The following is a 26,109-nucleotide window of genomic DNA, read 5'->3' on the forward strand; positions in this document are numbered from 1 at the left end:
CCCCTCCCCAAGCGCGCAGTCGCCGCTCCACTTCTCCTGCCTCCCAGGCTTGCAGCGCCAATCAGCTGTTTGGCGCTGCAAGCCTGGGAGGGGAGGAGAATTAGAGCGGGGGTGGCGTGCTCGGGGAGGAGGCGGAGCAGAGGTGAGCTGGGGTGGGGAGCTGCCGCTGGGGAGCTGCCTCAGGGTGGGGGTGGGGGGGACGGGGAGCTGCCTCAGAGCAGGGGGGAGGGCAAGGTGGAAGTTTCGCCTAGGGTGCGAAACTTCCTTGCAACAGCCGTGTATATAGGTGCTTATTACCCTTCCCCCACCCCCTTCCTGACTTTTCACACTTGCTGTCTGGTCCCCTGACCTCGGACTGAGCAGATCGAGGCGCACGGTTAGGTCCTGAGGACGCTGTAGGGGAGGATGCGGGGAGGTAGTCCTAGTGCAGACAGTGGGAAACCTTCCTCCATACAATTGCCACTAGCCAGTTTCCCTGACTCTGTCTCCAAGGTCAGGGCAGTCAGCTCTGCGTCCTTGCCGGGGCAGGGCTTAGGAGGAGGAGGAGGGTCTGCCTACGGCTCTTCCAGTAGTGGCTGGGCCTTGGAGGAGCAGGTGGGGCCTGGGGTGAAGGATCACCTGGTAGGTGTTGGGTGTGGGGGGAGGGAGCCCATTATTTGTGGGTCAGTGACACCAGGGCTGCTTGGAGGTGGTGGGAGGCGGGTGTCTAATGACCAGACCGCCCTGCTCCGGTGCTCTCGGATTGCAAAGCAACAGGCTTGTAGATCAAGCTGAAGGACTGTCCCTCCCCACCCCCAACTTCATTCCCCATTCCTTCCTCTCCCCTGTGGTCTTCTTCCCCCACACTCCTCCCTCCCCTCTTGCATTAATTCTGGATTAATGAGGCTCCTGGTTAACTCTTTCCTCCCTGCAGTCACCCACAAGAAGGTAACCCCAACCCAGTCCACACTAATCCTGCTTTCTCTCTCCTTCCCCGCCCTCCCCCCCAGGTTTGCGCAGACACCTGGATGAAGCCGAATTGGCCAAGGACTAGCGGGACCCAGCCCTACCACTGCAGCAGAGCCAGAGGAAGGAAGGAAGGAAGCCGCAGTCCAGCCTGGGGAGTGCCCGTCGAGCTAAGGGGCGTGCCATGTCCAGGACTGCGCTGGCTGCCTGCTGAGCCAGAGGGGCATTGGCCCTGAGGTGTGGCGTTTGCAGAGACTAACGGCCCTGGAGCGGGGGCTTGCAACCAGCTGATTGCTCAGCGGGTCCCATCCCTGGTCCCCAGGGAAACGTTCTGGTGTCATCAGGGTGTCGGCCCCTCGATGCAAAGCAGCCCCTAGTGTAACGCCTTGGGGCCCGCATCCCCCAGTGCAGCGTGTCTGTGCGTTTCCCCCAAGGCATTGCACCGTACTCCCTCGGGGGCATTATAACCCCCCTCCTCCCAGGGTACTGGACACCTCAGATACCTCCCAGTCCAGGGCTTTCTACCCTCTTAGGAACTTGCCGGCCAGCTCCCCTGGGGCACTGCACCCCACAGGGCGTTGTCCTCCAGATACCCTTCCCCTCCAGGACATTGCATCCTCAACTCCAGGGCATTGCACCCCAGGTGCATTGCCCGCCAACTCCCCCAGGGAGCTGCCCCCGGCTGGCAGAGCCATGAAGCTGCAGGCGGTGATGGAGAACCTGCAGCGGCAGCAGCGGGCGCGGCTGCAGCAGGAGCTGGAGGCGCGGCAGCAGGAGCAGCAGCGCTCCACGCCTCCCCCGCCAGCACTGCCCCCTCCGCCGCCCTCCGGACAGAACGTTGCCCTCCCTGCTGGGGCCTCGCTGTTGGCCCGTGGCCGCAGCCAGGACCCCGCCCCACCTGAGGAGGGGGTGGAGCTTGAGAGCGCCCGCATCCAGCGGGCCCAGATGGCTGCCCTGGCCGCTATGCGGGCAGCAGCAGCTGGACTTAGCCACTCGCCCAGCCCGGGAATGTCAGATGAGAGCCAGGCCTCAGAGGAGGAAGAAGAGGAAGAGCAGGGGGAGGAGGAGGAGGAAGATGGCGGGTACCAGCAGGAGATGGGCTCGGAGGAAGAGGAGGAGCTGTGAGTATGGATGGATAAATTTGCATAAATTAACACCTTCCGTGGCATAGGCCTTGCCTACTGACTTGAATGAATGCAGCGGCGTATAAATGAATGCAGTTCTATCTCCACCATGGGTTGTAAGCACTGGTTGAACTTGGGACCTTCACTGCTGAAAATACAACCGTTTCTACAAGGGTACATCCCTTAATGTTTAACAGTAGTGGGCTTTTATCTTCTGGCCCAGCCACTGAATGGGGATACTAGAACACTTGGCCGGTATGTTACATTGACGTGTGTGTGTGTGTGTGTGTGTGTGTGTGTGTGTAACATCCTAATTAGGTAAAGTAGCTTGGTTTTATGCAAATTAACATAGGAGCGTTCTTAGATTGCACGGCGACTCCTCTTGATTTAAGAAAAGTGCCATAAACTGAAACCGAGTTTGCATGTTTGAAAACCATCGCGCTTCTATTTAACAGAATTTTAGCATACAAGTCTCACGTTAACTAAAATCGCGTGGTGCGCTGAGGGATTCGCACCCATGTCTCCCTTCTGCCGTATAAATACGGGTGCCACGCTTCTCCAGCAGGTGCCGGATGGTTTAGCCTCCGCCACAGGTCTGATTTTTGGCAGCATGATGCCGTATGGCGACGGGCCAAAGCACTGTGGGTGTGTTCGGTGTGAAGTCATTGTGGGGGCTGAGAAAGGTGTCTGCCCACGTACGGTCAGAATGTTCCAATGCCGTAGCTTTTTGCTGAGTCTCCGATAGCACCTTAACTCTGCAAGAGGCAGGTTCGACCTTTGGCGGCTGGTGGGAAGAACCTGTTCGGGGGCAGTCCTGGTTTCTGCCTGGGAAGTGCTTTTTGGGAGAGAATCCCAGGGACTCAGCCTGGGGGAGGCAACTGGGGGTTGGGGAGAGGGGGTGGGATACTTTTCTGTCTACATCTGTATTCCATGCCTATTGTGGTCGTTCCGGAGCATGCTGGGACACACATGCCGTACTCAGGTGTACCTTTCCTACCACAATTGTAGGAATTGCAGGGTAATTTGGTCCTCATCTTCTCTGGCAGCCAGCGCAGGGTCCTTAAAGCAGCCTGGTCTAGTCTTAAATTACCCAGGCAACAGGTTGTTCTGTTGCCTCTGGTGCCAGGCCACCTGTCCCCTGCTGCCCCATATAGGACAGGGCCCTTTGGACAGCCGCAGGAACTGTCTGTCAACAGCTGTCTGCTTTTGGAAGTGCCAGCTCAGTATTTTTCACTTGGATAGCAATAGGGCCCTTTTTCCAGTTCAGTTAAAGGGTCGCTGTCCAATTAAATCCATATTTCTGATGGATAAAATTCCCTGTGTCACTAATATGTTAGATCATTTAAAATTAAATATTAAAAAAAAAAGCCATTATTTTGGGTCACTTCTGCTGTTTTTTGGTTTGGCTTGGGCCATGAAAACAGAACGTTGGGCTTGGATTCTGCCTATATCTCTGCCTAGCTTGTGGAGTTGGGAGTAGAGAGGGAATCGCTGTACTGTAATAAATTGGTTAAATGTGTGTCCACCATTGCCCTCTACAGGATGGAATCGGAACTTTTCAGATGTGTGTGTCACATGCCCTATAGTGCAAACAGCTTATGGAGATTCTCATTTTAGCTCAAGTATGGGTGGGAGGGAGGCTGAGACTTTTTGTGGGAGAGGGATCGAAGTTTGGTCTCTGCTGTCGCGGTGAAGTTACAAGTGGCATAAAGTATGGTAATGATGACGCATCTGGTACAATTATACTGTTGGCTGGGGAGGGGGAACGGGACTGGAAACCTGAAGTGTAAATCTGCCTTCTTTTTTAAAAGTTGAGCTGGTGACACACCTTCCTCTGTGCGAGCCGGTTTGCTTAAGGCAAGTTCACACCCATAGCATGACTAGCCACCTTTCAAGATAAACGGATGCACTGGATTTTATTCCCCCTTTTGTCTTTTCCGCTCTATTTGCAAGTGGCAGGAGCCAAGCGGCAGTGCTGGGGGTTCTCCAGGGGCCTGGCTCAGTGCATGGGCCCACCTTTCCCTTTAATATCTGTCTAACCTGAAAGAAAAATACACCGTTGCATCCTGGCAGAGTGTTCACCTGGAGCAAACATTTGGCAGAGCGGATCTCGATCTCTCCAGGCAGAGAGGTGGGGCCCATCCACACCTCCTTGGGGATAGGGCTGTATGTTCCCAAAAACTCAGACTCTGCCGGAGTGAAGAGCGACCGTCTCGAATTGCTCTTTGCCCAACAGATACCCGTTGTGCAATGATGAGAAATCAGCCATAGGGCACCTGTAACCTACCAGTTCAAGGTGTGTCTTGTTCTAGTGGCGGGGCCATGTAAGGAGACAAGTGCCTACTACTGCTGCCAGCTAATTGTCACTCTTCTAGATCAGTTAGTGGAGGCTCCAACCTTTAGAGCTGAATGTGTCCGCTTCAGTCCTCATTGCTCAAATAAATTTGTTAGTCTCAAAGGTGCCACAAGGACTTCTGCTCCTTACCAAGGGTCAGTGTATAAATGATTGATTAATTATTTATTAAAACAATCTAATAGGTGGCTTATACCCATAGCTGACAGCCACTTATAAACACCTGGTACTGATGTGCTCATGTAAACCACTACTGAGTGCGTTGGAGATCCTCTGCGCCTGATCTGCAGTGGACGAGCCCGTTACCCGGCCAGTTAGGGAATCTTGACTCTTCAGCACATGCTTTTCGCTCTGGAGGTCCCGGCCAGTCTGTGGAACGGCGGCGTTCACACTAACCGCCCCCTATGACACGCGCAACCTGTCTCCTTACAGGCCTGCATCCTCTAATCCGTTGTTATTCCTTTATAAACCATCTCTACGTGGAATCTGTTACTGTAAAGTGTGTCCCATGGGGTCAACTTGCCAGCCACTCCCCTGGAGCATCCCAAGTGAGATTTCAACGCGGCCCACCAAAATAAACACTTCTCTGCACAGAGGAACAGAACCGTGCAGGGCTACTCTAGTGCCAGGCAAACCTTCCCACTTGCGCTTGGGAGAAGGGAAATTCAGCAGGACCTAGAGCTAATAAACCCTTTGTCCTCCCCCGCCCAACCAAAAATGTATATGGGACAGGGTGTGAGCTTAAGGCTTCTCCTTCCCACAGAATGACACTCTAATCTCCTTTTCAGGCAGCCGTGAGGGCCCAGTGATGGCACTTGCTTCCCTGCTTCTCAGGGGCCAGCACCATCTCTTGTTCTGAGCCCCGACTCTCGCCTGGCACCTGGAGAGCTGAGATCCCTATTTCTCCCCCCCCCCCCCCCCCCGCATGCACACGCTCACTCGTCTCCATCCCGATCTGCACTCGGTTGTGACGAGAAACCCGGGTATAGCGAGGTGGGGAGGGTGGGAGCTGAAATGCTGGCAAGGAAGAGCTGGGTTGCTGCCTTTATTGCAGATGGGTTCTCCCCTTTGCCCCTTGAAGGAGCAGGAAGGAACTAAGCTCAGTTTAGGGCTTTCTTCAGGAGGTGCTAATCCTGCCTGCCACTAAAGCCGGGTCTGCACTTAAAAAAAAAAACTAGGTCACCCCCAGCTACCTCCCTCAGAGGTGTGAAAAATCCACACTCCTGATCACGGAGTCAAGCTGAGCTAAGTTCCTGCATAGGCAGCGCTAGGCTGAGGGAAGTATTCTACTGTCGACTTAGCTGCCACCGCTGGGGGAAGTGGATTAACTATGCAACGGCAGAACCCCTCCCAGCGCTATCACAGAGTGTCTGCACTGAAGGGCTACGGCTGGGCCTCCCCATCCCTATTTCATGCATTCCCGAGGTGTCCCCACCCTGATGTTGGGGTCTGTCGATAACCAGCCCAACTGGTTGGTTGGTTTTTCCTGCTCCAGGAGAGGAGAGCGTCCTTGCCAGCAATCACGTGGGCTCGGATCCAGGGCTGTCGGCACTAAGGGAAAAACTTCTAATCGGTTCTCAAACTGGTTCAGCTAAGCTGGCTGGAGTCCTAGTGGAGGCCTGTTTTTGTTTCTAAGATGGTCTGACCTGTTTGGGGCAGGGGGGGAACCAGGCTGTCTTAGATCACCTCAAACTGGGTCAGTGCCGCAGCTCTGACTGGCTTATCTGAGCCACTTTTGAAACCAGTTAGAAAATGTCTCCAGTAGAAACGGGTCCCTCGGCGATGTGGCAGCAAATCTAAATCCCAAAGCCTTGGGCGCAGGTCCCAGTTGAGGGGTATGCTGCTACTTCCACAGAGGATGGGTCACCGTGATGGAAGAGACTGGGCTTTGACTCAGTCTGGATGGGTACATTCGGGGGACCAGTGATGATCTGATGTAGCAGAGGAATCTATGCGGTTACTGTGAATTCACACCACTGTCAATGAGAGCAGAAGCTGGCTTAAGGAGACGGTCTTCCGAGGGTGTATGTAAAATATTGTGACTTTATTTATTTATTTTTATTACGAGAAGGAAAAAGATTTGCAGCTGCACCATAGGACTGTTTTGTGCTAAGGCTGCCCATCTCCCTTTGGCCAGTATGGATGCATGGAGGAAGTGAACTGGGCTGAGGTGGAGAGTGGACAAAACTGCCCCAGTTATTCAGGGAAACTGGAAAATGTTCCATGCATCTATTGCCTAGTGTGTGGAATAGATTATTTCTTGTTTGCAATGCAAACTGCACGGAGTTTGGTACTAATTGTTTGCAATGCAAACAGCACAGAGAGGCCCCAACTGAGATCTGGGCACAACCACCTGGTGAGAGACAGCCCTTGCCCCGAAAAGCTTACAAGAGAGAATGAATAGTTCAAAAGACAACCTGGGAAGATGGCGCAAGGGAAAGGTGGTGCCCGGGCATGGGTAATGCCTGTGTTCCTGTGCACTCAAACAACATGTGACCTATGGTAGTCGTGTTGCTTAATGCTCCAACTTAGGCACCCAACTTCCATTGAAATCCATGGAAGTTAGGAGCCTAAATACCTTTTGGGGGTCTGGGCCTCAGATGCTGCGGCGATGGGCATGGTATAAGAACCTATGTAGAACAGAGCCGGTCTGGATCAGACCAAGGGTCCAGCCTTTACCAGCAGCTAGAGGAGCCCTGCAGTAGGCGATTATGGGATCACTTTCCCCAGGAGAAGTTTCCTGCTGAAGCCTTGGCGTAGGAGGATTTATACGCCCTCCTAAACCCTTTCTCGTATCTTGTGGGAAGGAGTTCCACAGGCTGTGGGGTGGACAGTGTGAAAAAAGCATTTCCTCTACCAGTTCTCAATTTGCCCCCTTTTTGGTTTCATTGAGTGGCCCTCTAATAATCTTGATTGCATTGAATCTGGTGCCTTCTCCACTGGGGGTGGGGGGGATTCTTGGAGTGGAGGTGGGGTACATAAAATCAGGTGGCGTCTGTTTGCGTGTTGATTTTTAGCAAGCTCTCTCCAAATGCTACATCATGAACATTCTCTTCTTTTCTCCCCCCCCCCCCTTTTTTTTTTTTTTAAACTCTAGGAAGCGCAAATGGGATGAAGATGACTTCGAAGAGGACATGGGGGAGGAGGAGGAGGAAGAGGAAGAAGAGGAGGAGGAAGATTATGAAGAGGATGAAGAAATGGGGGAGGATGAAGGGCTGGGCTCCGCAGAAGCGGTGAGATCTGGGCCGGGATCTCTGCTTCTTCGCAAGCCGCAGGCCCCCCAGCCGTACCGAGGTGAGCCACAGAGGCTGCCGGGGGGCCAGGAGCGTCTGTCGTCTGGATTGAGCCATCAGGGGCACTTGCAGCTACAGCAGCAGGCTCCAGACCATGGAGACTGGACTTACGAGGAGCAGTTCAAGCAAGTAGGTACCCATAAAAGCATATGTCCCTTTAAATGACTTGCTGGCATTGAGTTTATAAGCCGGTTACTTTTAATGCTACATCTCCAGTACTTAATCCCTTGGGGACCTTGAGCCGGGTCAAGGAGTTCTTCCCCATTGATGCACTGGGAAATTGCCAGAATTAAGATGTCAAGAGGTGTGTTGCATGCCTGGCTAAGCTGGGAATGCTGGTGTATTCATGTTTGGAATGGCTGGAGTAGCTTGGAAGGGATTTTGAAGGGTGGCAGGCGGGTCTGACGCTGTGTGTGAATGAACTCTCCAGGATAGAGACTGGGGAGCCCAAACCTCTGTTAGTTTGTGCTTCAGGGGCTTAGATGGATTTTATAGTTTGGAAATTTTGCCTCTCCTTGCAGGGAGGCGCTCTTTCGACTGGTTCCTTGTTTTGTCCTTGTAGTTCACATGCTGCCAACCTCCGGTTAAGATCTTGGCCCTGAGCCACCGGGAACAGTTTGGTACCACTTCAGAGGAAGGTGGCCAAGTCAAAGAACCAGGGAACTCGGATATCTTGGTCAGTCATTCACACCAGTGCTAATGCAGGTGTTTTGCGTTGGTGTGAATGCCTCCATTGTGTGCAGTCTAAATGGAGTATCTGGGTGCATGTGTCTTCAAACCAAACGTTTTTACTTGTGTCAATAATGCTTCCGTTTTTTTCTGGCTTTAATAATCTGATTTTATTTATTTATTTTAAACTCTGCTCTTCATGCGTCCGTCTCCTTGGCTGGGGTGTGTGTCTCTCGAGGGGGATATTCTGGTCGGGTTCTCATGCACTAGCACAACTCTGCAATGTTTGGCTTGCAAATGCTGTAGGGAATCCACGTAGACCTCTACACGGCACTCCAAACTCGCCGTTGGGATTCCCTTGTGTTGGCTTTAGGTTTTTTTGAAAAGCTAGCCCGTGTGGTGCGCCCCGTCCCGGGAACCGTTGGTTTCTGAGGCAGATCTGACCTCCTGGCGTCTTTCTGCAAAGATCTGTGGAGGCAGAGGCACTGGCTATTTGAATCGTGGTCCTTTCAGCCCTGATTAAGTATGTGATTTAAACATGGGCCTAACTCTAAGGGCAGGTCCATGCAAGTCCCATATAGCAGATTGGAGATCATAAACTAGCTTTCTCCTGGGTTTCACTCAGCCCCTGCCTTTCCTTCCCTTCTGGGTCCCCTGCCTCCTTGTTTGCCAAGCCTCGCTCTGGGGAAGCAAAGATTCTCTCTCCTCTCATTCATTTTCCCCCCCCCTCCTTCCCCCTTGATGATTGGCCAGAGCTGGGTATTGAATCCGTAAGCCTTTGGCTAATAGAAGGAAATGTGCTTAAAGCAGGGCTCCCCAGACACTCAGAGGCTCCTTTGATGTATGTGTTTAAGTACCATCTGAGTTTAGGGCTGGGGGGAGGGGATGCTACACAGACAGTAGCAGCAGATGGAATCCAGATGGAGTGGGGTGCGGGGAGCAAAAGGAGGCTTGTGCTGCTTTTGGGGTGATTAGTGGCTGTGACCTTTTATTTTGGGGTCCCTGGCCACGGGAAGAGAAACCGCTCCAGGGGAACAGCTGGCAAGGGCGCCCGGGGTCTGAGATCGCTGCAGGGCACTGCGAGTGGGCGCGCTTGGGTCAGCCAGAGAAAGTGTTTGCTAGAAGGATCAGGAGCCCTGGTGTCTCCGTTTCCGTAACGGTACAATGCCGCTTTCCGACTTAAAAAAATAACAGGGCTGCCGATTGGTCCTGTGTGTCTGTTCGTTTTAGCTATTGTATAGCGTTTTCATCCTCCCGTAGCTTAACATTTTTGGTGCAACTAACCCTTTTTTCCAGGCTCTGATCAATTTTAAATAGTTAGAGCCTAGAAAAAAAAAAAAAAAAACTCCTTGAGACTGGCTTAAATGGAGTCTTCCTTTCTTTCCACTTCCTCTGACCTAGATGGTCTCTTACTGTGTCCCAGTAACATCTAGAGGCCCCAGCTGAGGTCTGGGTCCCCCTGTGCAAGGTGCTGTACATGCACATAAGACATTTTTTGGCCCCAATGAGTCTGCAGATTAAAAAGAGAAAATGGTCAGAGTGGGGAGGGGAAACTCCTGAGGCACAGAGAGAGGGAAGTGACTTGTCATAGGGGTCACACAACAGGTCAGGGACAGTGCTGGGGTTTAAAAACCGTCTATTGTTGGAGTCTCTCGCACTCTATCTGCTAGCCCACACTGCCTCCTTGCAGTGTTACTATGAGCATGGTTATAGTCGGTCTACGCGCTCCCTTTCCAAAACGTTGCTGATCCTTTTATATCTCTAACGTACATGTGGTTTTTTGTTTTTGTTTTTTAATATATTCTTCTTGTGTTGTCTTCTTGAGCTCTTATTTACATCTTCCTCCGGCTGATATGTATCTTCTTAATGTGGCTTCTTTTGTACTTCCTGTAAATAGAGAGTGGGGGGAGCGGAATCTTTTTATCTGTGGAAAAAGCTTTTAAATACAGCAGCTGTGATCTTCCTGTTTTGTCACCCGGTTACTGCCAAAACCCTGCGCTCTGTGGGTTCTTGGGAGAGCAAGATCACACAGTCTGGTGCGCCTCTCACAGCTTTAAGAAAAGGATTCAGTTTTGGAAGCTAATGTTAAACTGAAAGTGACGAACCTGGCAGCTTGTTACCTGGGGTGTTTGTTTGATGGTGTTTTGCTAATAGGTTGAAAGTTTGTGGTTCTTAATTTTAACGCTATGCTGGGCCAGAAAATCTGTGTGACTCCGTTTAGGTCAACTGAGCTTGCCAATGCTTGTGGCTTTTTGTAACCCAAGTCTTGTAATATTTGGCGTTTCTCTTCGAGGTGCAGCTCCTGGAGTCATGTGATTAGAGTGAGACTCCGTTTTTCGTTTTACAGTAAAGTATGTTTCTAGCCTTTGTGGTTGCAGACGAAAGCTGGAAGACGTGACTCTGAGAGACTCACAAATAGAAGACGAATAAAAAAACCTCTTACCTCGGGCTGTGTTGGTGCTTTTTGTTTTTTGTTTTTTTTTTTTCTTTTGGGGGAGCGGGGAGCTGACTCAGTTGGGGGCAATGCCGCCATTGTTGTAGCAATGTCCAGCTCGACCAGTGGTGGCAGGCGTGGGAACGCTAGTGTAGACAGGCTGCCGCCACTTTAGCACCGTGTTGCGTAACCCTGCTTAGAGCATGTCAAGGTAGCACCATGACTTTAAAATGCCAGAGAGCATTCCAAATTAAAACTGCTCCCCTGGGTGCCGCTCCAGTGCTGGGCCTTAAGGGGCATGAGCTGGTGCAGATGCCACCTAACTGTGCTTGAGAACAGGGCTGCTGGCCATGCCAGGGCACTGGTCTGGCCAGCAGTGGCAAAACCAGATCCAGGGAGCAGAGGTTAGGATATTTCAAGAGCCCCCAAGGGACTTAAGGCATCCCTTGGGCTCATTTGCCCATCCCAGCCAGAAGCTCTCTGCTGCAGCCCCTGCTTTCCTGTCTGGGCCGGGCACGGCGAGCTCTGTCCTTCAAAGCACTAATTCCGGGAGCTCCCCAGCATCCCTGTTCTGAAGCTTTCGGCCCTGGCGTGCCCGCGCTGTGGGCGGAGGAGAGCACTGCAGACCCGCCTGGTTTGGGGAAAGCCCTTTTTCCCCCCGCAGCTGAGCATGTCAGAAAGCAAACGTGTCGGCCTCTGGACCTCCGCCAGAGGTTTCTCAGCGAAGCCTTTGGCCGGGAGCTCCGCTTGGCCTCCCTCCAGCGCAGGCTTTTGACTGGGCTCCAGCCCCAGCTGATGGGGAGCAGCGCTGCTCGCTGGGAAGGAGCAGAAGGAATGTAAACAATGATTGTTAGCAGGATGTGTGGTGCAGTTTCTGCCGCGCTACTGGAGGTGCTGTCCCCGGAGGAGTTATTGACAGCGAGTACTTTATGACTTCCTTCGCCCCTGCTCTCCAGTTCTCCACACCAGCTTGAGGTTGTTTATTTTTCCCCCTTGAGATTTAAGATACATTTAAAAAAAAAAATAAAAAACCCTGTAACTTAAATCCTTTTTTTTTTTTTTTTGACAATTCCTTCATGGTCGGGAGACCTACCAGCATCACAGAGGCTAATGAATCACTGCAGCACCTAGGAGCCCTGGGCGTGGACCAGGCCCCCAGTGCGCTAGGTGCTGTACAGACAACTAAAAGCTGGTCCCTGCCCCATAGAGACCGAAGCCTCAAACGTCTGAGAGGTTGCTGTCCCTCCCCCAGCAGGATTGGAGGTTCACGGTCTGATACCCACTTTTCATAGGCGCCGCTCCCGAGCTCAGCGGTGGGGTAGCCGGTGCTGCAGCACTTCCTAAAACCGGGTCAGCCGTGACTTGAACTGAGTCCTTGCCAGAGCTGGGGATGCAGCCCCCAGCCTCCTGGCTTGAGGTTGCTGTGAGCGCATCCCTCCCCGTTACGCTCCTCAAGCCCTGCATGCTTCTGTGCGCAGTCCAAATACCAGGAATAATCCGGGCTGCTTATCACTCCAGACTTACTTCAGCTGGGTGCCAGTAACTCTAGCCAAGGACAAAAGCAAATTCTTATCTTCCCCCTTGTGCAGTTACTTGATTCTCTTAGTGCCTGTCTGATTCCGTCCCCCCCTGCCCCCCCACACCCCGCCTTGTTTTCCTGTGTGCGGTTGGGGGGAGGCAGAGGATAGTACACCTTGGCTGGTGTCCTGGATAGCACTTACGCATTAGCTCAAGAGGGCATTTGGCAGCATCTCCATGGCGCAGTCTGCCCGGTAACTCTGAGTGGGTAGCATTTGAGTAGCGCAGGCTAGTCTTCCTGCTTTGTAGGGATCCGGCTGACTCTCGAGGGATGCTTATGGGTGGGGTGGGCGGGGTTTCCCCCGGACCTAGTAACAGAGAGAACTGGAGTGTGGGTTGCACAGGGCCACGGTCAAACGACTGGGGAGGACGAGCTGTGGTCGCTGGAAGCCCAGGATAGTTCATGGTATAACATCAGCTGTCTGGTGCTGCTACAGCACAAGGCTTGCCTGACCTCCGGCGGGACTTCTGCTTCCCTTGGGCAGAGCGCAGCAAGGCTGCCTTTGAAATAAGTCCAAATGGGGTTGGGGATATAAAAATGGGAGTTGACTTACGTAGAGTAGCTAACTTCCTCCTCCAAAGTCCACTTTGAAGTGTCTGACCATTGCCAGCTTCCCCCCCGCTTCCAGCTCAGAGCATGAGGATTCTGATTGCTATGCGAAGGCACCCGTGAAGCTCGCAACTCCAGTGTGGTTAAGACACTAGACTGGAGCTTGAGAAACCCGGGTTCAATTCCTAGCTCCGCCGGGGGGGCCTGGAGCAAGTCTCTTCACTTCTCTGGGTCTCTGTTCCCTAGCTGTGAAATGGAGATAATCTCCCCACCCTTTGCCGTGCCCATTTGGAGTGGGAGTTCTTTGGGCAGGGGCTGTCTCAGTACAAATAATAAATGCTCCTCCCGCTGTACTCTGGGGTAAAGCTCTATGCGAGGTGTAGAGCATTACAGAATCCGACTCCAAGCAGCAGGCATTTCTGCCCTAATTCGGCAGATGCTTCTCTGTTTAAGCAGCTCTTGGGTGTGGCATGTAACTTTCCTCTTCCCTGTTTTTTCCTGATGGTTTGTACAGTCTAGTTCTAGGTAGAGCCCCATGAAATCACTTTTATTTTTCATAATTTTCTGGGAATTTTGTTGTTTTAGTCCCCGTGGAGAGGGTGGAAGCAGAGTTTCGGGTCTGGCCCAGCTGCCCCTCCGTCATGATATCCAAGGGACGGCCAGACCAAATATGAGCGGGCGGTGCTGCGACCTCGTGTGCCAGGTTACAATGCCACTGGCTCAGATCTGGCCTGGCTGTCCCCGTCGCGATGGAGGCGTGGCCAGTCTGAACGCGAATGACGTTGCCAGGTCACAAGGCCTGGAGCGGGCAGCCGAGCCCAGACAGGCGCTGCAGTTGCGGGGTGAGATTATTTTGTTTATATGTTTTTGTCTTTCATTTTATTCAGTGTTCTTGGCGCATTTGCCAAAAATGCCGAGGTTCGAGTTAGTCTTGTAAAACTCCAATAGACGGCGTCTCAGCCCGAGGACGTAAACGCTATCGGGAGGGGTGACGGACAAGCCTTGGGGTGGGTTGTCTGCTTGTCGTCTTTATATTCCGGCTTCCATGCAGCGTCTTATCTGTTGGAAAATCCAGCAGGAGACAGGTGCTGGTTTGGGGTTCCTTTGTATTTGCAAATGCGCTACTCTCAGGTTACTAGTGGGAGTAATTCGGCTGCTGTTACACCAGCCGGCCCCGGGCACGCAATCGCATTTAGCATCACGTTAACCTTGACTAAGCAATTGCCTCTCCCAACCTCCTTCCTTAAGAAAGTGTGTGTGTGGGGGGGAAGGACAGGGCGCTGTACCCCCCAGGAGAGAAACCTGAGACACTGCTTCCCCCTGCGCGCCCCCCCCCCCCCAAAAAAAAAGGCACTGCACCAAATGTGAGCAACAATGGAGATCCATATGTAAGGACAGAGTCTGACAAGTATGTTCTGCGGGAGATTTTTCAAAAGCATAAAAGAACAGTTAGGTGCCCAACTCCCATTGACTGTCCATGGGAGTTGGGCACTCAACTTCCCTCTTGTGCCTGTGAAAAATCTCCCCTTCTGTCTAGCCTTGTTTCATGCATCGTTCCTTCGTTGTTTCCTCCCCCTACCCCCAGCGTCATTTGTATGAACTGCTCCACTCCAAGAGCCAGACTTTCAGAGGCCCTCTCTGCAGGTTGGCTGATGAGGACTCTCTTGAACATGTGACCCTACTAGTGGGCGCTGAACTTTTCTGAAAATCTGCTCCATCAGGGCTGGCCTACAAGTGGAGGGCTGGCTGGGGGCTAAGGCGTTTGGCCTGTGACTTGGGAGACCTGGGTTCTGCCACTGATTCCCTGTGTGACCTTGAGCAAGTCACTTCATCTCTCTGGGTCTCTGTAGAAGAGGGATAACTTACCTCTCCTTTGCGTCTCTGTGCCGAAGAGGGAGCTGAGCGCTTACCAGCCCAGCCCCATAGGAAAGGGAATGCTTTTTCTGTTAGTGAAGGGAATTTGTACAATTTAACATCTGATTCTGCAGGAGTGCTCGGGGCCTCAGCCAGATTGGGCCTCCATGGGCTGTACAAGCATGACCCGAGCCCCTGGCTTCCTTGGTGAAACTTCCCTCCCATCTGTGAAGATGCTGTAGCTGGTTAGTCGGTCTGGCTGTAACCTCGGGGGTTTTTACAGGTGCAGGGCAAGGCAGACAAAGCTGCCTATAAACCAGTCTGTTCCTAGCATGCTGTGGGTGCATGCCCCCTCTGACAATCTCCAAGCGCTAGGGCTGTGGGGACAGTGCTTAAGGAGACAAATAACTGCTCCGAGACCACAGTGCTGCATGCGGCTTAAATATGTGGAGTGGCCGAGTTCTAGTGAAACCTGAGTCCGATCTCCCTAAGCCCTCTCACTGCAATAGCCCCCCGCCCCCGCGTTTAACCCTTCCATCCCGGTACGGTCTCACTACTGACGCCCTCTGCCCTGCGAAGGGATCGAAGACTTGCTAGTTGGCTAGTGAAGTATTCCCTGACCCTGTGACTTTCCTCGCTAGAGCTGCGGGCCTCGGTGGCTGGGCTGGTGAGCAGAAGGCTCCGGATGAGATGGATAATCCGCTGGGCTCAGATCAGTCTCTGGTGGTATCGTAAACAGAACGCTCCACCCCTTGCCCGAGGCCGACACGAGGTTTCAGGAGTACTGCAAGGCCCCATGGGAAAGGCGATCCGGGGTTCCTTAAATGAGTTGGTGGGGGGGCAAAGGAGGAGGCAAAGGCTCCCCACCCCTAGGAACCTGGTCCAGATCTGAGGGCGTGAGCAAGAATTGTTGAGTTAGGAAGCAACTCCTCCGCTTGTGAGAGGCAGCGAGCTACTGAACCAGCTGAGGTCAGATCAGAGGTCGACCTCCTGGCCACTGGCATGCTGGACAGCTTCCACAGGGAGCAGAACAAAGGAGGCCTGCACAAAGGGACAGGCGCCAGGCCATTGTCTGGGCTTGTCAGGAAAAGGTGTAGGGGCAAGTCACAAAAAAGAAGGTTGGGGCAGGGAGGAGGAGTGAATAGAGAACAAGCTGCAGCAGACCTGCTGGGTTCCCGGAACGTTCGAAGGGCTTCTTTCCTCCCCGTTCTGTGCCGTGTGGGGCCGGGGCTTGGGCAGGGACCGCCAATGAAATCTGTGGAAGAGGAAATTTAGCACTAGAAATAGAGAAATTATAGCCCTGCGACAGCCTTCTCCTCGGGTAGAACCGGTGGGCAGAACCATGTTGCATTGGTGCTGCCCGCTGGGTGTCCCTGTAGAGGGTGGACCCCCTCTGAGGTCATGGGCCTGTTCCAGGCTCCCAGCGGACTAGGGCTTAGAGAGCATGGGTAAAATTTTTCCAGAAGTGCCCAAATCCTGTTTTTCGGGAGTGACATAGGAGCCCAAGGCCTGGTCTGCGCCTAGAACTCAGGTCGATCTAGGTACGTTGCTCAGAGGTGTTTAAAAAAATAATAAAATAAAAAATTCACCCCCCTGAGAGACGTAGTTAAGACAACCGAAGCCCCAGTGTAGCCAGCGCTCAGTTGACAGAGGGATTTTTTCCGTTGACCTGGCTGCTCCCTCTCGGGACTAACTACATCCAGGGCCGGGGGGGGGGGGGGGGGGGAGAACCCCTTCCATCACCGTAGCATTTGTCCCCCCTACAGCATCTTTAGTGTCAGCCGCACCCTGCGTCTCATTGAAAGTCAATGGGGACTTTGGTGTCAATGTTGCTTTTGAAAATGGGACTTCGGTGCTTTTTGGGAAATGTTCCCCCGCCTGCCTCTCCACCCCCAGACAGGAGGTGTGGGTTCAATTCCCTGCTCTGCTGCAGACTCCCTCTGGGTGACCTTGGGCTAACCACTTACTGGCTCGGTGCCTTGGTTTCCCCATCTGTAAAATGGGGATAATAGTATCGACCTGCCCCAGTGGGTGTGTTGAAGATGAATTCGCTAATGCTTAAGAGATGCTCAAACACTAGTAGCGGACGCCTTGTGGAATCGTGTAGCGAAGACGAGGTGCAGTTCTCAGTCAGCTGCATGGAGTTAGTTGAATCCCAGTTTCCTATAGGTCCCCTTGAGCAGGTGAATAAAGGTAAAAGTACAGCTTGCACTAAGATTTTTGCCAGGTGTTGGCTATCTGGGTGTAAAAGCACTACCCTAGTGTAGACGGGACCATAGCAGTGACGTGGCTTGCCCAAAAGGTCACATGGGGTCTACCACTAAGTGCCCCTGACTCCCAGGGCAAGTCTGCGCTACATCGCCCCCAGTCCAACACCTTATCCACTGGACCATGTTACCTCTCTTCTCACAGCCTTCCTGCCCCCCACCCCCTCACCCTCAGCTTAATGATTGATTTGGCAGTGGGCGTTCTCATGCCAAAAGAAACAAAGCTTCATTTTTCTTTTCTCCTTGGAAAGATAAGTCCACACAAAGCTTCTTACAGGTTCAGAGATTTCAAATGGGGGGTGAGGGGAGCTCACAGCGTGACTTTCAGCAAAGTTGTCAAACTCGTTCTCGTGCTGAGCTGCGGGACGTTGGCGTTGCCCTGCGAACTGGCTGAAGGGCACCCCGATAACTGACTTGTTGCCCTTGCTGCGCTGGTTAATTATGAAGTATATTGGAAATGCCAACACCCACTTGCCTCCCCCAAAACTATGTCAAAATATTAAAGCAAACACTCCCTTCATTCGACTCCTGCTGGCGTCACAGTGAGTTGCACAATCATAACTGCCTAGCACCTTTTTGCTCAGCTTAAATTTTTTTTAACCCTTTGCGGAAAGCTCTGTGTTTTAACTGTTGCCTCTGGGGCACAAGTCAAGGTCTTGTTGACACTATAAAGTTGTACCACTTTAACTAAACTTGGATAATTTAAAGCTGTTCACTGTCCCTACTGTGGAGGCAGTTACACTGGGTTAAAGATGCTGTTCCTAGATTGGAAGGTGAATACGCTATATTAATATAAACCGCCTTCATATCGGGGTGTAATGGTTTGCACACTGAGGCTTGTATTGGTATAACTGTACCCCTTCTCCCCGCCCACCCTCACCCCCCCGAGATAGCCACACTGGTATGATGTTCAAGTGTAGACCAGGGTAAGACAACATGCATTGGGGCTAATTTTCCTCTTTCATTGTAATGCCCGAGACACCAGCTGAGCGTAAGTGGTGTATGCAAAAGACTTCAAATGGAGTTGCTTTTGATTTACGCCACAGGGAGGTATCTACTTCTCCGATCTAGTAAAACATTTTCTGTTTTACCCCTTGTCGCTATCTTGTGTTCATGATCCGCTGCTTGCAACCGCTTTTAAGGTTCATTTTGGGAGTGTATTAAAACTCCGCTCCACTTTTTGAAATCTTCCTAGCTAACGGGCGCTGTTCAAAGGGCAGCGAGTAGCTACCTGGCTGGGTTCTTGCATGCGATGTTCTGGGCCTGAGAGAATTTTTATAGCCGAGTGACGAAATCCTAAGAATTAGGCAGGGTTTGTAGTGAAGACCCTGAAACGACCTTGACTCTCTTGCTGCACAAGCTCCTGAAATAATGTAAGGATCAAAAGCTGGTTACGTCTACACGTGAAGCAGGCAGGATCATCCGGGAGAGGGGACAACTGCCCCCCTCTTCCCCCCCCCCCCAAAAGGACCTGATCCTGCACACAGTCCTGCTGGTAACTTTACTTCCCTGGCCGGCCTTATTGAAGTCAGTGGGTCTAATCTGGGGCATAAAGATGTGAACAAAAGTATTTGCTGGATTTAGGGGGCCCTGCTGTGCTGGGGACTGGACATTAGTAAGAATCCCTGACTCCAAGAGTTTGTAGTCCCTCTGGACAAGATAGCCCCATGGTGAAAGGGGAAACTGAATCACAAAGCAGGGCAGTGACTTGCCCGAGGTCACCGGCAAAGCTGGGAGTAGAACCAACGTCTCCTGACGCCCGGTCCAGTGCTCTGTCCACTGGACAACCCTGGCTCTCCTAGTGATAGCGAAACTATCCCTTTAAAAATCATGTTGCTGCCTGAAACCCTGCTTAGCCTCCGGGTATTACATGTCACACCGAAGGTGACGCTAACCGAAGAGATGGGTTAGAGGAAGGAGGGCTTTCATTTTTACTTTGTACATTTCATAGTGCTCTGCATAGAGCTGGGCAAAAAGGAGCCGGGAGGCAGAAATAGGAAAACTTCAATCTCTGTCTATCTAATCTAGTCTCTATTTTATTTTTAATTTCAAACCCTTCCAGCCAGATCTCGTGCATGTTGTCAGTTTCACTCTTTTCCTTCCATCTCCCCCTCAGTTCAGCCAAGCGCTCGTGTGGGCTTCGATCCCACTGGAAGTCAATGCACAGCCTCAGAGCTGAAACCCTTTGCAGAACCTGGCCGCGGTCCGTTTCCTCCTGTGTGGGAGAGAAACATTTAGGAAAATGGTTTCAGCGTAGCCGCCGTGTTAGTCTGTATCAGCAAAAACAATGAGGAGTCCTTCTGGTACCTTCGAGACCAACAAATGTATTTGAGCATAAGTTTTTTGTGGGCTCGGACCCAGTTCATCAGTTGTAATGAAGTGGGTCTTAGCCCAGGAAATCTTATGCCCAAATAAATTTGTTAGTCTCTAAGGTGCCACAAGGACTTCTCTTTATTTAGGAAAATATGGTTATTGAACCACAACAGTTAGCCTGGGAATTCAGAGGTGTGTGTGTGTGTGTGTGTGTGTGTGTGGAGGGTATTTAAAAGACAATGGGTGTTTGGACATCTACTTCCTTTTGAGCCCCTTGGGTCCACCCATCTGAAGCTACTTTTAATTCATGTGTTTGGAACTGACTCAAGTACGGAGGTGCCCATCTCCTGTTGAAATCAAGGGGAGTTTGACGCCAAAGTATATTTTAGGGGGGTTGGGGTAGGGAGAGTAATTGTCTATTGACACCGACCCCCCTTAAGATGGCTGAAAACCTGCCCACAGAAATGGTTACCTGTGAATAGCAGTTTTTCCTACCTGCACTGGTCCTCCCCTCCCCCCTCTCAAGAATAAGCCTCTTGGGCATCCTGATATCATATCAGCAGAGCCTTTCCCCTGTAAACGCTGACTCGGCAGGGAGGGGGAGTCCGAAGGTTGAACGCAGCCCTTTTGGTTTTATGTTTATTCACCTCCCGCCCCAACAGCGAAACGTCCTGTCCTCTTCGGGTAGGTTTGATTTCCCCTCCAGCGTCTGCACCACATGACTCTGGGGTGAGATCTCTGATCAGAGGCGGCTCCTTAAGCTAGCGGGGGGGGGAATGTCACCAGGAGATGCAGGGCTAGACAAATTCACCCTAAGCAACAAGGTGTACGGTTTCAACAGGCAGGGGAATTAACCATCAGAGCACCTGAGCAGTTGACGTGTTGAACTCACGCCTGGATGTCTCTTTTAAAGATCTGCCGCGGCCCAGCCAGGCGTTTATGGGCCGGCTGCAGAAGTTACGGGCTGAGGTTCTATGGGTTTGGCGGTGCGGGGGCCAGAGTAGACCATTATAAAGGGTCCCTTAGGGCCATAAAACCGATGACATCCGTGACACTGGCAGCCGCCATCTCGGCAATACGCTTGCCACAAAATAAAAGCTGACCCCTGGCTGCAATATTTTTAAGGGTTCATCCCTCTCCAGCACTTTACAGCTGAGGCGCAAGATGGGCTTCACAAACTCCAGCGGTAAAGAGAGAGGCAAATATCTCTCAGCCCTGCGTTACAGAGGGTGAGACTGAGGCATGGAGAGGGGAAGTGACCTGCCCAAGCTCACCCAGGGAGTCGCTTTGGGAGAATCGAGAATAGAATGCGGGACTCTGGACTCCGCTGTAACCACTCGACCAGGGCCGCTGGCTGGAGGCGGGTGGTTAGGCTTGATTCACAAATCCGGTATGAACCGAAATCTGGGCGCACCCGGGGAGCAAAACATTGTATGCCGCTCTCTGAAGAAGATACTTGTGGGGTGGGAGGGCAGTGTGTGGGACTGAATTAGTGGGACGGGGGTCAGGCCAGGAACCCCCCATTTTCTTTTATCCCTTCCTTGCAAGCTGCTGTCCCCGAGGCGGGCACTACGCTGCGTGGGATTCTTCCTCCTCCAGATCGGGTGGAACCCGCTCCCAGCCCTAAGACTGAGCGATGGGATCTGGGTTCTGCACCCTGACATAGAACGCCAACAACTCAGCTGCCCCTTCCTTGCAAAACGTGGTGCTCCACCACACTGCAAAGTGCTGTGTAACGCCACCTCCGCCGCTGGCCCAAAAAGCTTCTTATGAAATAAGCCCGCTCTGTATTTAGTCAGCATCTTAACTGTCTAAGGCAACACCTGCTTTTGAGCATCCACGCCCCCCGCCCCCACGACTTGCAGAGTACTTTACATATACAAAAAAATTCCATCTGGTGCCTTTGTGCTACTGGTGCATTGTGGAGAATCCCACCTCTGACCTTTCTGTTCCGGATTAATTTTCTTACCGCAATTTACTAATATCAGGAGTATTGAACTTAAGTGAGTTTGCAACACGCAGCCTCAGAGTTTCCTGTTGCTGCCCCTTTTGGAGTTTCCTGTGTAGTAATGCGAAAGCCAGCTGCTTTCTGGTTTGCTCACGCTGTCCCGGAATTCAGCAGGCGGGAGCACGGATTTGATTAATCATTAAAATGGGAGGGTACATGCCACAGCCTCCGATCATATGGAATTCCCCACCCCCTCACTTGCCCTCCAAGAAATAGACTAGAAGTGCCCTGGGCTATTGGGTGCATTCCGTGGGGAACGTTCTAAATTGGGTACATTCCGTGGGGCACGGTCTGTCCAGGAATCTGTTGTGTGCATGCAGATACCAGGTAGCCTAGTGGTTGGAGCATGGTTCTGACCTTTGGAATATTGGGATCTCGGTTCTGTTGTCACATCGCTACCCTTCCCTGTGCATTAGTTTCCCCCCCTGTACATCAGCCAGGCTAAAGCATCCCGACCGGTGGGGGGGGAGGTTTAATATTCATGGAGTGCTTTGAGATCCCCCTCTCGAACGGTGCTGAACGTTTGATATTAGACTTGTGGGACTCCAGGAATTTGGAAGGGGAGAAAGGAGACCGTAGGTTGCCAAGCTCTCTGGCCCTGCGCCGAGGAGCCAGGGGTTTACAAATCTCACACTGGAAATGTGGCCTCTCGCTCTGACCTCTAAGGCGTGCCCTTCCAAATTCATGCTACGTTTTGCATACCCAGGTTCATTCTAAATATCCACCTGGCCATCTCTGATTTGAAAAGAGCAGCAAAGGGCTTAGTACGCAGCTAGGGACATCTTAAATTAGCTGATTGCCAGAGGAGTGGGATGGTGACGCTTTTTGAAAATCCGGCCCCTTTAAGATGTCCTGAGTTGGGCATTCAGAAATCACTAGTCTGTTGTGAAATCTCAACTTTACCTTTTCCTCTCCAAAACTTTTGCAACCTCTCATGTAACCTTTATGCTGCGGGGGTGGGGAGGGTGAGAGTAGGGGTGGAAACCAATTTCTCTACCACCCTTCCCCCTATCTCCAGCTTATAGACTAGTCTAGACTCTGCATTTAGCATGGGCTGCTATTAACTCTTAGGAAAACCAGCCATGCCCTCTGTAGGAGACACCGCTTTTGATTTTCTTCTCAATGATGGGGCAATCCACTAAAAGATGGGGCAATAGACAGTCCGGGAAAGTGTGGGCTTTGCAAACACAGGGACCTTGTGGATCTGGAAAATGACTTTGTTTTACCTTCATCTTGTGTCAGTGGGATGGCCTTTTGGGAACCGGTAGCTAGTGGTTTTTAGGATTGTTTCAAACAAACAGGCACACGCACACACACAAACCCTGCCTGCAATCAAAAATGACACTTTCCCCCCTCACCCGCCCCCCAGCTCACTAGCTTTCTGGTTCTTCAGACCTTGTGCCCAGATCCAGGAGTCTGTTGCCCTCAGGGGCAGGTGCTGTAAATAGTTCCATGCTGTTCACATGACTCAGCCGGCAATTAAAGCTGAAAAGGGGGAAATGCGTGAGGGTCTGGGGAAGTGGCGGATTCCTCGTTCAAAGGCGCCCTTTGAATGGAGCCAGTTTTCTCTTTTGATTGCTCCTCAGGATATGGCTTTGGGTTGGATGTTACTTTTGTCAGGGAGAGAGACTTCACTAATGGTTTATGCTGTGGAAGAATCACTGGGGGGAGGGGGATGACGGTGGAGGAGATCGGGGGAGCTTTATTTATTTATTTTTTAAATGCAAGTAAAAACTGTCTTTTGGCTGTTCGTATCGTGACAGTACGGGGCTGCAGAGTGTGGCAGATTTTTATTGCCCGTCTTGAGGTATTTGGTGTGTTTTGTTTTTAAAGCCCCAGCTCCTGGAGTCTCGTGAGTGCGTGAGAATCGCAGCTTCGATTTTTTTATTTTTTATTATTTTTTTTTAATGAAAGTTAAATTTCTGTCCCTCAAGCAAAAGTGTTTTAAGTGACCCCTTAAAGCTCAAAATGCAGAAGGCAAATCAAGAGAACCCAAATTTAGGGGTGCTTTTTAGAAGAATGATTTGAAGCAAAAAAAAGTCATGAATGGCTTAAATCAAGGTCTTTGAAGTCAAGAGCCTGCCTGTCTGTCTGTCTCCAGGGTTGTGATGCATCTCCCCAGACTTCCTGTGTGAACATGGGCGAGTTACTCCATGCCTCTGGGCCACGTCCTCAATGATACTTAGGAGGAACCCACTCCCATTTTGAGGATCTGAACTGGGGCTAAGAGCACTTCTCAACCCCTCTGGGGGCTGGGAGGATAAATACATTTAAAGATTTTGAGGCACTTAAATGCTATGGAAGCGGGGACTGTTCTTCTCATCCCAAAGCATCTTTGCAGATACGGGGAGCCGGAAGCGTTGCCATTCGCTCCTGTCTGTGGCTTATTCCTCCATTTAAACCCAGCTTGGTTATGTCCCTGCGTGCGCTGTCCCGTCATCTAGTCGTTGTCGGCCTGTAGGTTGGACTGACCCTTGGTTGCGTTTGCATAATGTTCTTTGGTATCCTCTCATCTGTTTGTCTTCTACAGTGTTCCCACCATTGTAATCTCTTCGATTACAGCTAAGCCCATATCCTGATTTCACATCCCACTCCCCTTCTCACGGCTTCATTTGTCTTAAAACCATTCCACTCCCATCTCTACTGCCTCCTGATGGCTGTTTCATTTCATGCAGCTGCTTCCATCGGTTTGTTAAATTTTCACTTTGATCCTAAACAGAGTGATTTAATCATCCCATAATTTCATCAACTGCTGTGCGGCACGTGTAGCTAAGCGCATCTCCTTTTAACCTCATCCTGGCTGGAACCATCAGGACTGATCCTGCTTTCTAGGTCCATGAGATCTTACTTGTTCTACAACTTCTCTGCTTCTGCATATCAGCACTTTATCTGTTGTCCCTCTGCCACTTTGTCGTCTTGGCATTTATTGTCCGTCCCAGTAGACTACACCAGTTTTTCCAAGGTAGAGAAGAGTATTGGTTTTGTCTGCCAGTTGCACAATGTCGGCTGCATAAGCGAAAGAGCTTAACTCTAGATCACCCAGTGTCGTGCCCTCTGACTCATCTACCATTTTTAAACATCCAGTTTAAGAGCATGATGTAAAGCAGTGGTTCTCAAACTAGGGCCGCCGCTTGTTCAGGGAAAGCCACTGGTGGGCCAGGCCAGTTTGTTTACCTGCTGTGTCCGCAGGTTTGGCCGATCGCGGCTTCCACTGGCCGGGGTTTGCCGCTCCAGGCCAATGGGGGCTGCAGGAAGGGTGACCAGTACGTCCCTCGGCCCTCGCCGCTTCCTGCAGCCCCCATTGGTCTGGAGCGGCGAACCGCGGCCAGTGGGAGCCGCGATCGGCCAAACCTGCGGACGCAGCAGCTAAACAAACCGGCCTGCCGGGGGCCGCCGCTTATTCAGGGAAAGCCCAAGTTTGAGAACCACTGATGTAAAGTGGGGGGGAAATGGAATCCCCATCTTGTCTTACGCCAAACTTTGACTTGAACCAGCCGCTTAATTTCCCAGTAGGGACCGTAGAAGTCCCTATATTAAAACGAACAAACACAAAAACCTAAGCAGACGTGTTCCCTGTCACTTAAAATACGTCCACGCTGAATTGCAGACCTGGGTCTGTGGGATCTGTGGTTGCGAATTCGGTGTTTCCAAGCCCAGGCTTGAGCATCTATGGTAAAACCTGATTTACAGTTGCTGGATCCAGGCCTCACAACTGTGCTAATACATCCATACTGCACTACACAGACCTCCTGACTCGCGTCTGTGGCTTGAGCTGTGTCCACACTGCAAAATGACAGGGCTTGGACCCGAGTCACAGCGGGACCCAGGTTCAGACCCATCCCCTTGGGTGGATGCTAGGACCTGGGTCCTGAGTGTTTCCTGTCCCGAGTCGGACAGATTTGTGTGTGGACAGTAGGAGGGTGCGGACTGAAATCTGAATCTGAGCCTGGGTTTACAATGTAGTATAGACATAACCTTACAGATCCCAGATCTGCTACCTAGTTCTGTGATCCACCACTATCCTTCCTGTTTTCCTATCTGCGTCTCTCCCATATAAGCAACAAGACTCCCCTAATTCTGGGGGACGTTCTGCAGAACGATTTCATTTCTCATGACAGAGACAAGGTAGGTGAGGTAAGAGCGTCTATTGGATCATCTTCTATTGGTGGAAAATACAAGCTTTTGAGCTTCACAGAACTCTCTTATTGCATTTCTCATTTCATTTCTCTGCTCGGGTCATCCCTTCCAGCCACTGATTGTAACACCTTGTTATTCTAGAATGCAGCCTTTCTTTGTCCTTTCTCTTACCGTCTCTTGTTTGCGTTGCTCTTATTTGATGGCTTATCTATCATGCCCAGACTTCAATAACCACTTCCTAATGTTCTGCAGAGCTCTCCCGCCCCTGGGTGGAGGGGAAAGGAGCATTTCTTTGTCTAATCGGGGCTGGAAGCGCAGACTCTCTGGGCCAACCTGCCTTCCCTGGATGGAGGGTGCTGGTAATGTTTTTTGGGCACTGCTTAATGTAATGAAGTCAGGGCAATCCCATCTTGCGGAGAGAGCTGATCCCAAACTGGAGATTTTTTTTTTTCCCCCCTGTGGAAGATTTCTGTTTTCTGCCAGAAAATAGAAACGTGTGGTCTGAAAACCAAACTTAAAAACGGTTTTGGGGAGGGGGTTGGCCAAAAATGTTCAGCCATTCGGTCTCTGATTGGGAAAATATC

General features: G+C 51.5%; 1 protein-coding gene across 2 annotated transcripts in view; it reads left to right on the forward strand.

The window, feature by feature from the left end:
• Positions 1 to 26,109, forward strand: part of ARID3A (AT-rich interaction domain 3A) — a 103,565-nt gene that overhangs the window by 12,626 nt on the left and 64,830 nt on the right. For both annotated transcript variants that reach the window (XM_065578400.1, XM_024105679.3), the window contains exons 2-3: positions 990 to 2,066; positions 7,520 to 7,844. In XM_065578400.1, coding sequence (XP_065434472.1) covers positions 1,639 to 2,066; positions 7,520 to 7,844 — 753 coding nt within the window. In that variant the 5' untranslated portion in view covers positions 990 to 1,638. The remainder of the gene's footprint in view (positions 1 to 989; positions 2,067 to 7,519; positions 7,845 to 26,109) is intronic.

Source organism: Chrysemys picta, chromosome 25, assembly GCF_011386835.1.
Source record: "Chrysemys picta bellii isolate R12L10 chromosome 25, ASM1138683v2, whole genome shotgun sequence".
Lineage (NCBI taxonomy): Eukaryota > Metazoa > Chordata > Testudines > Emydidae > Chrysemys > Chrysemys picta.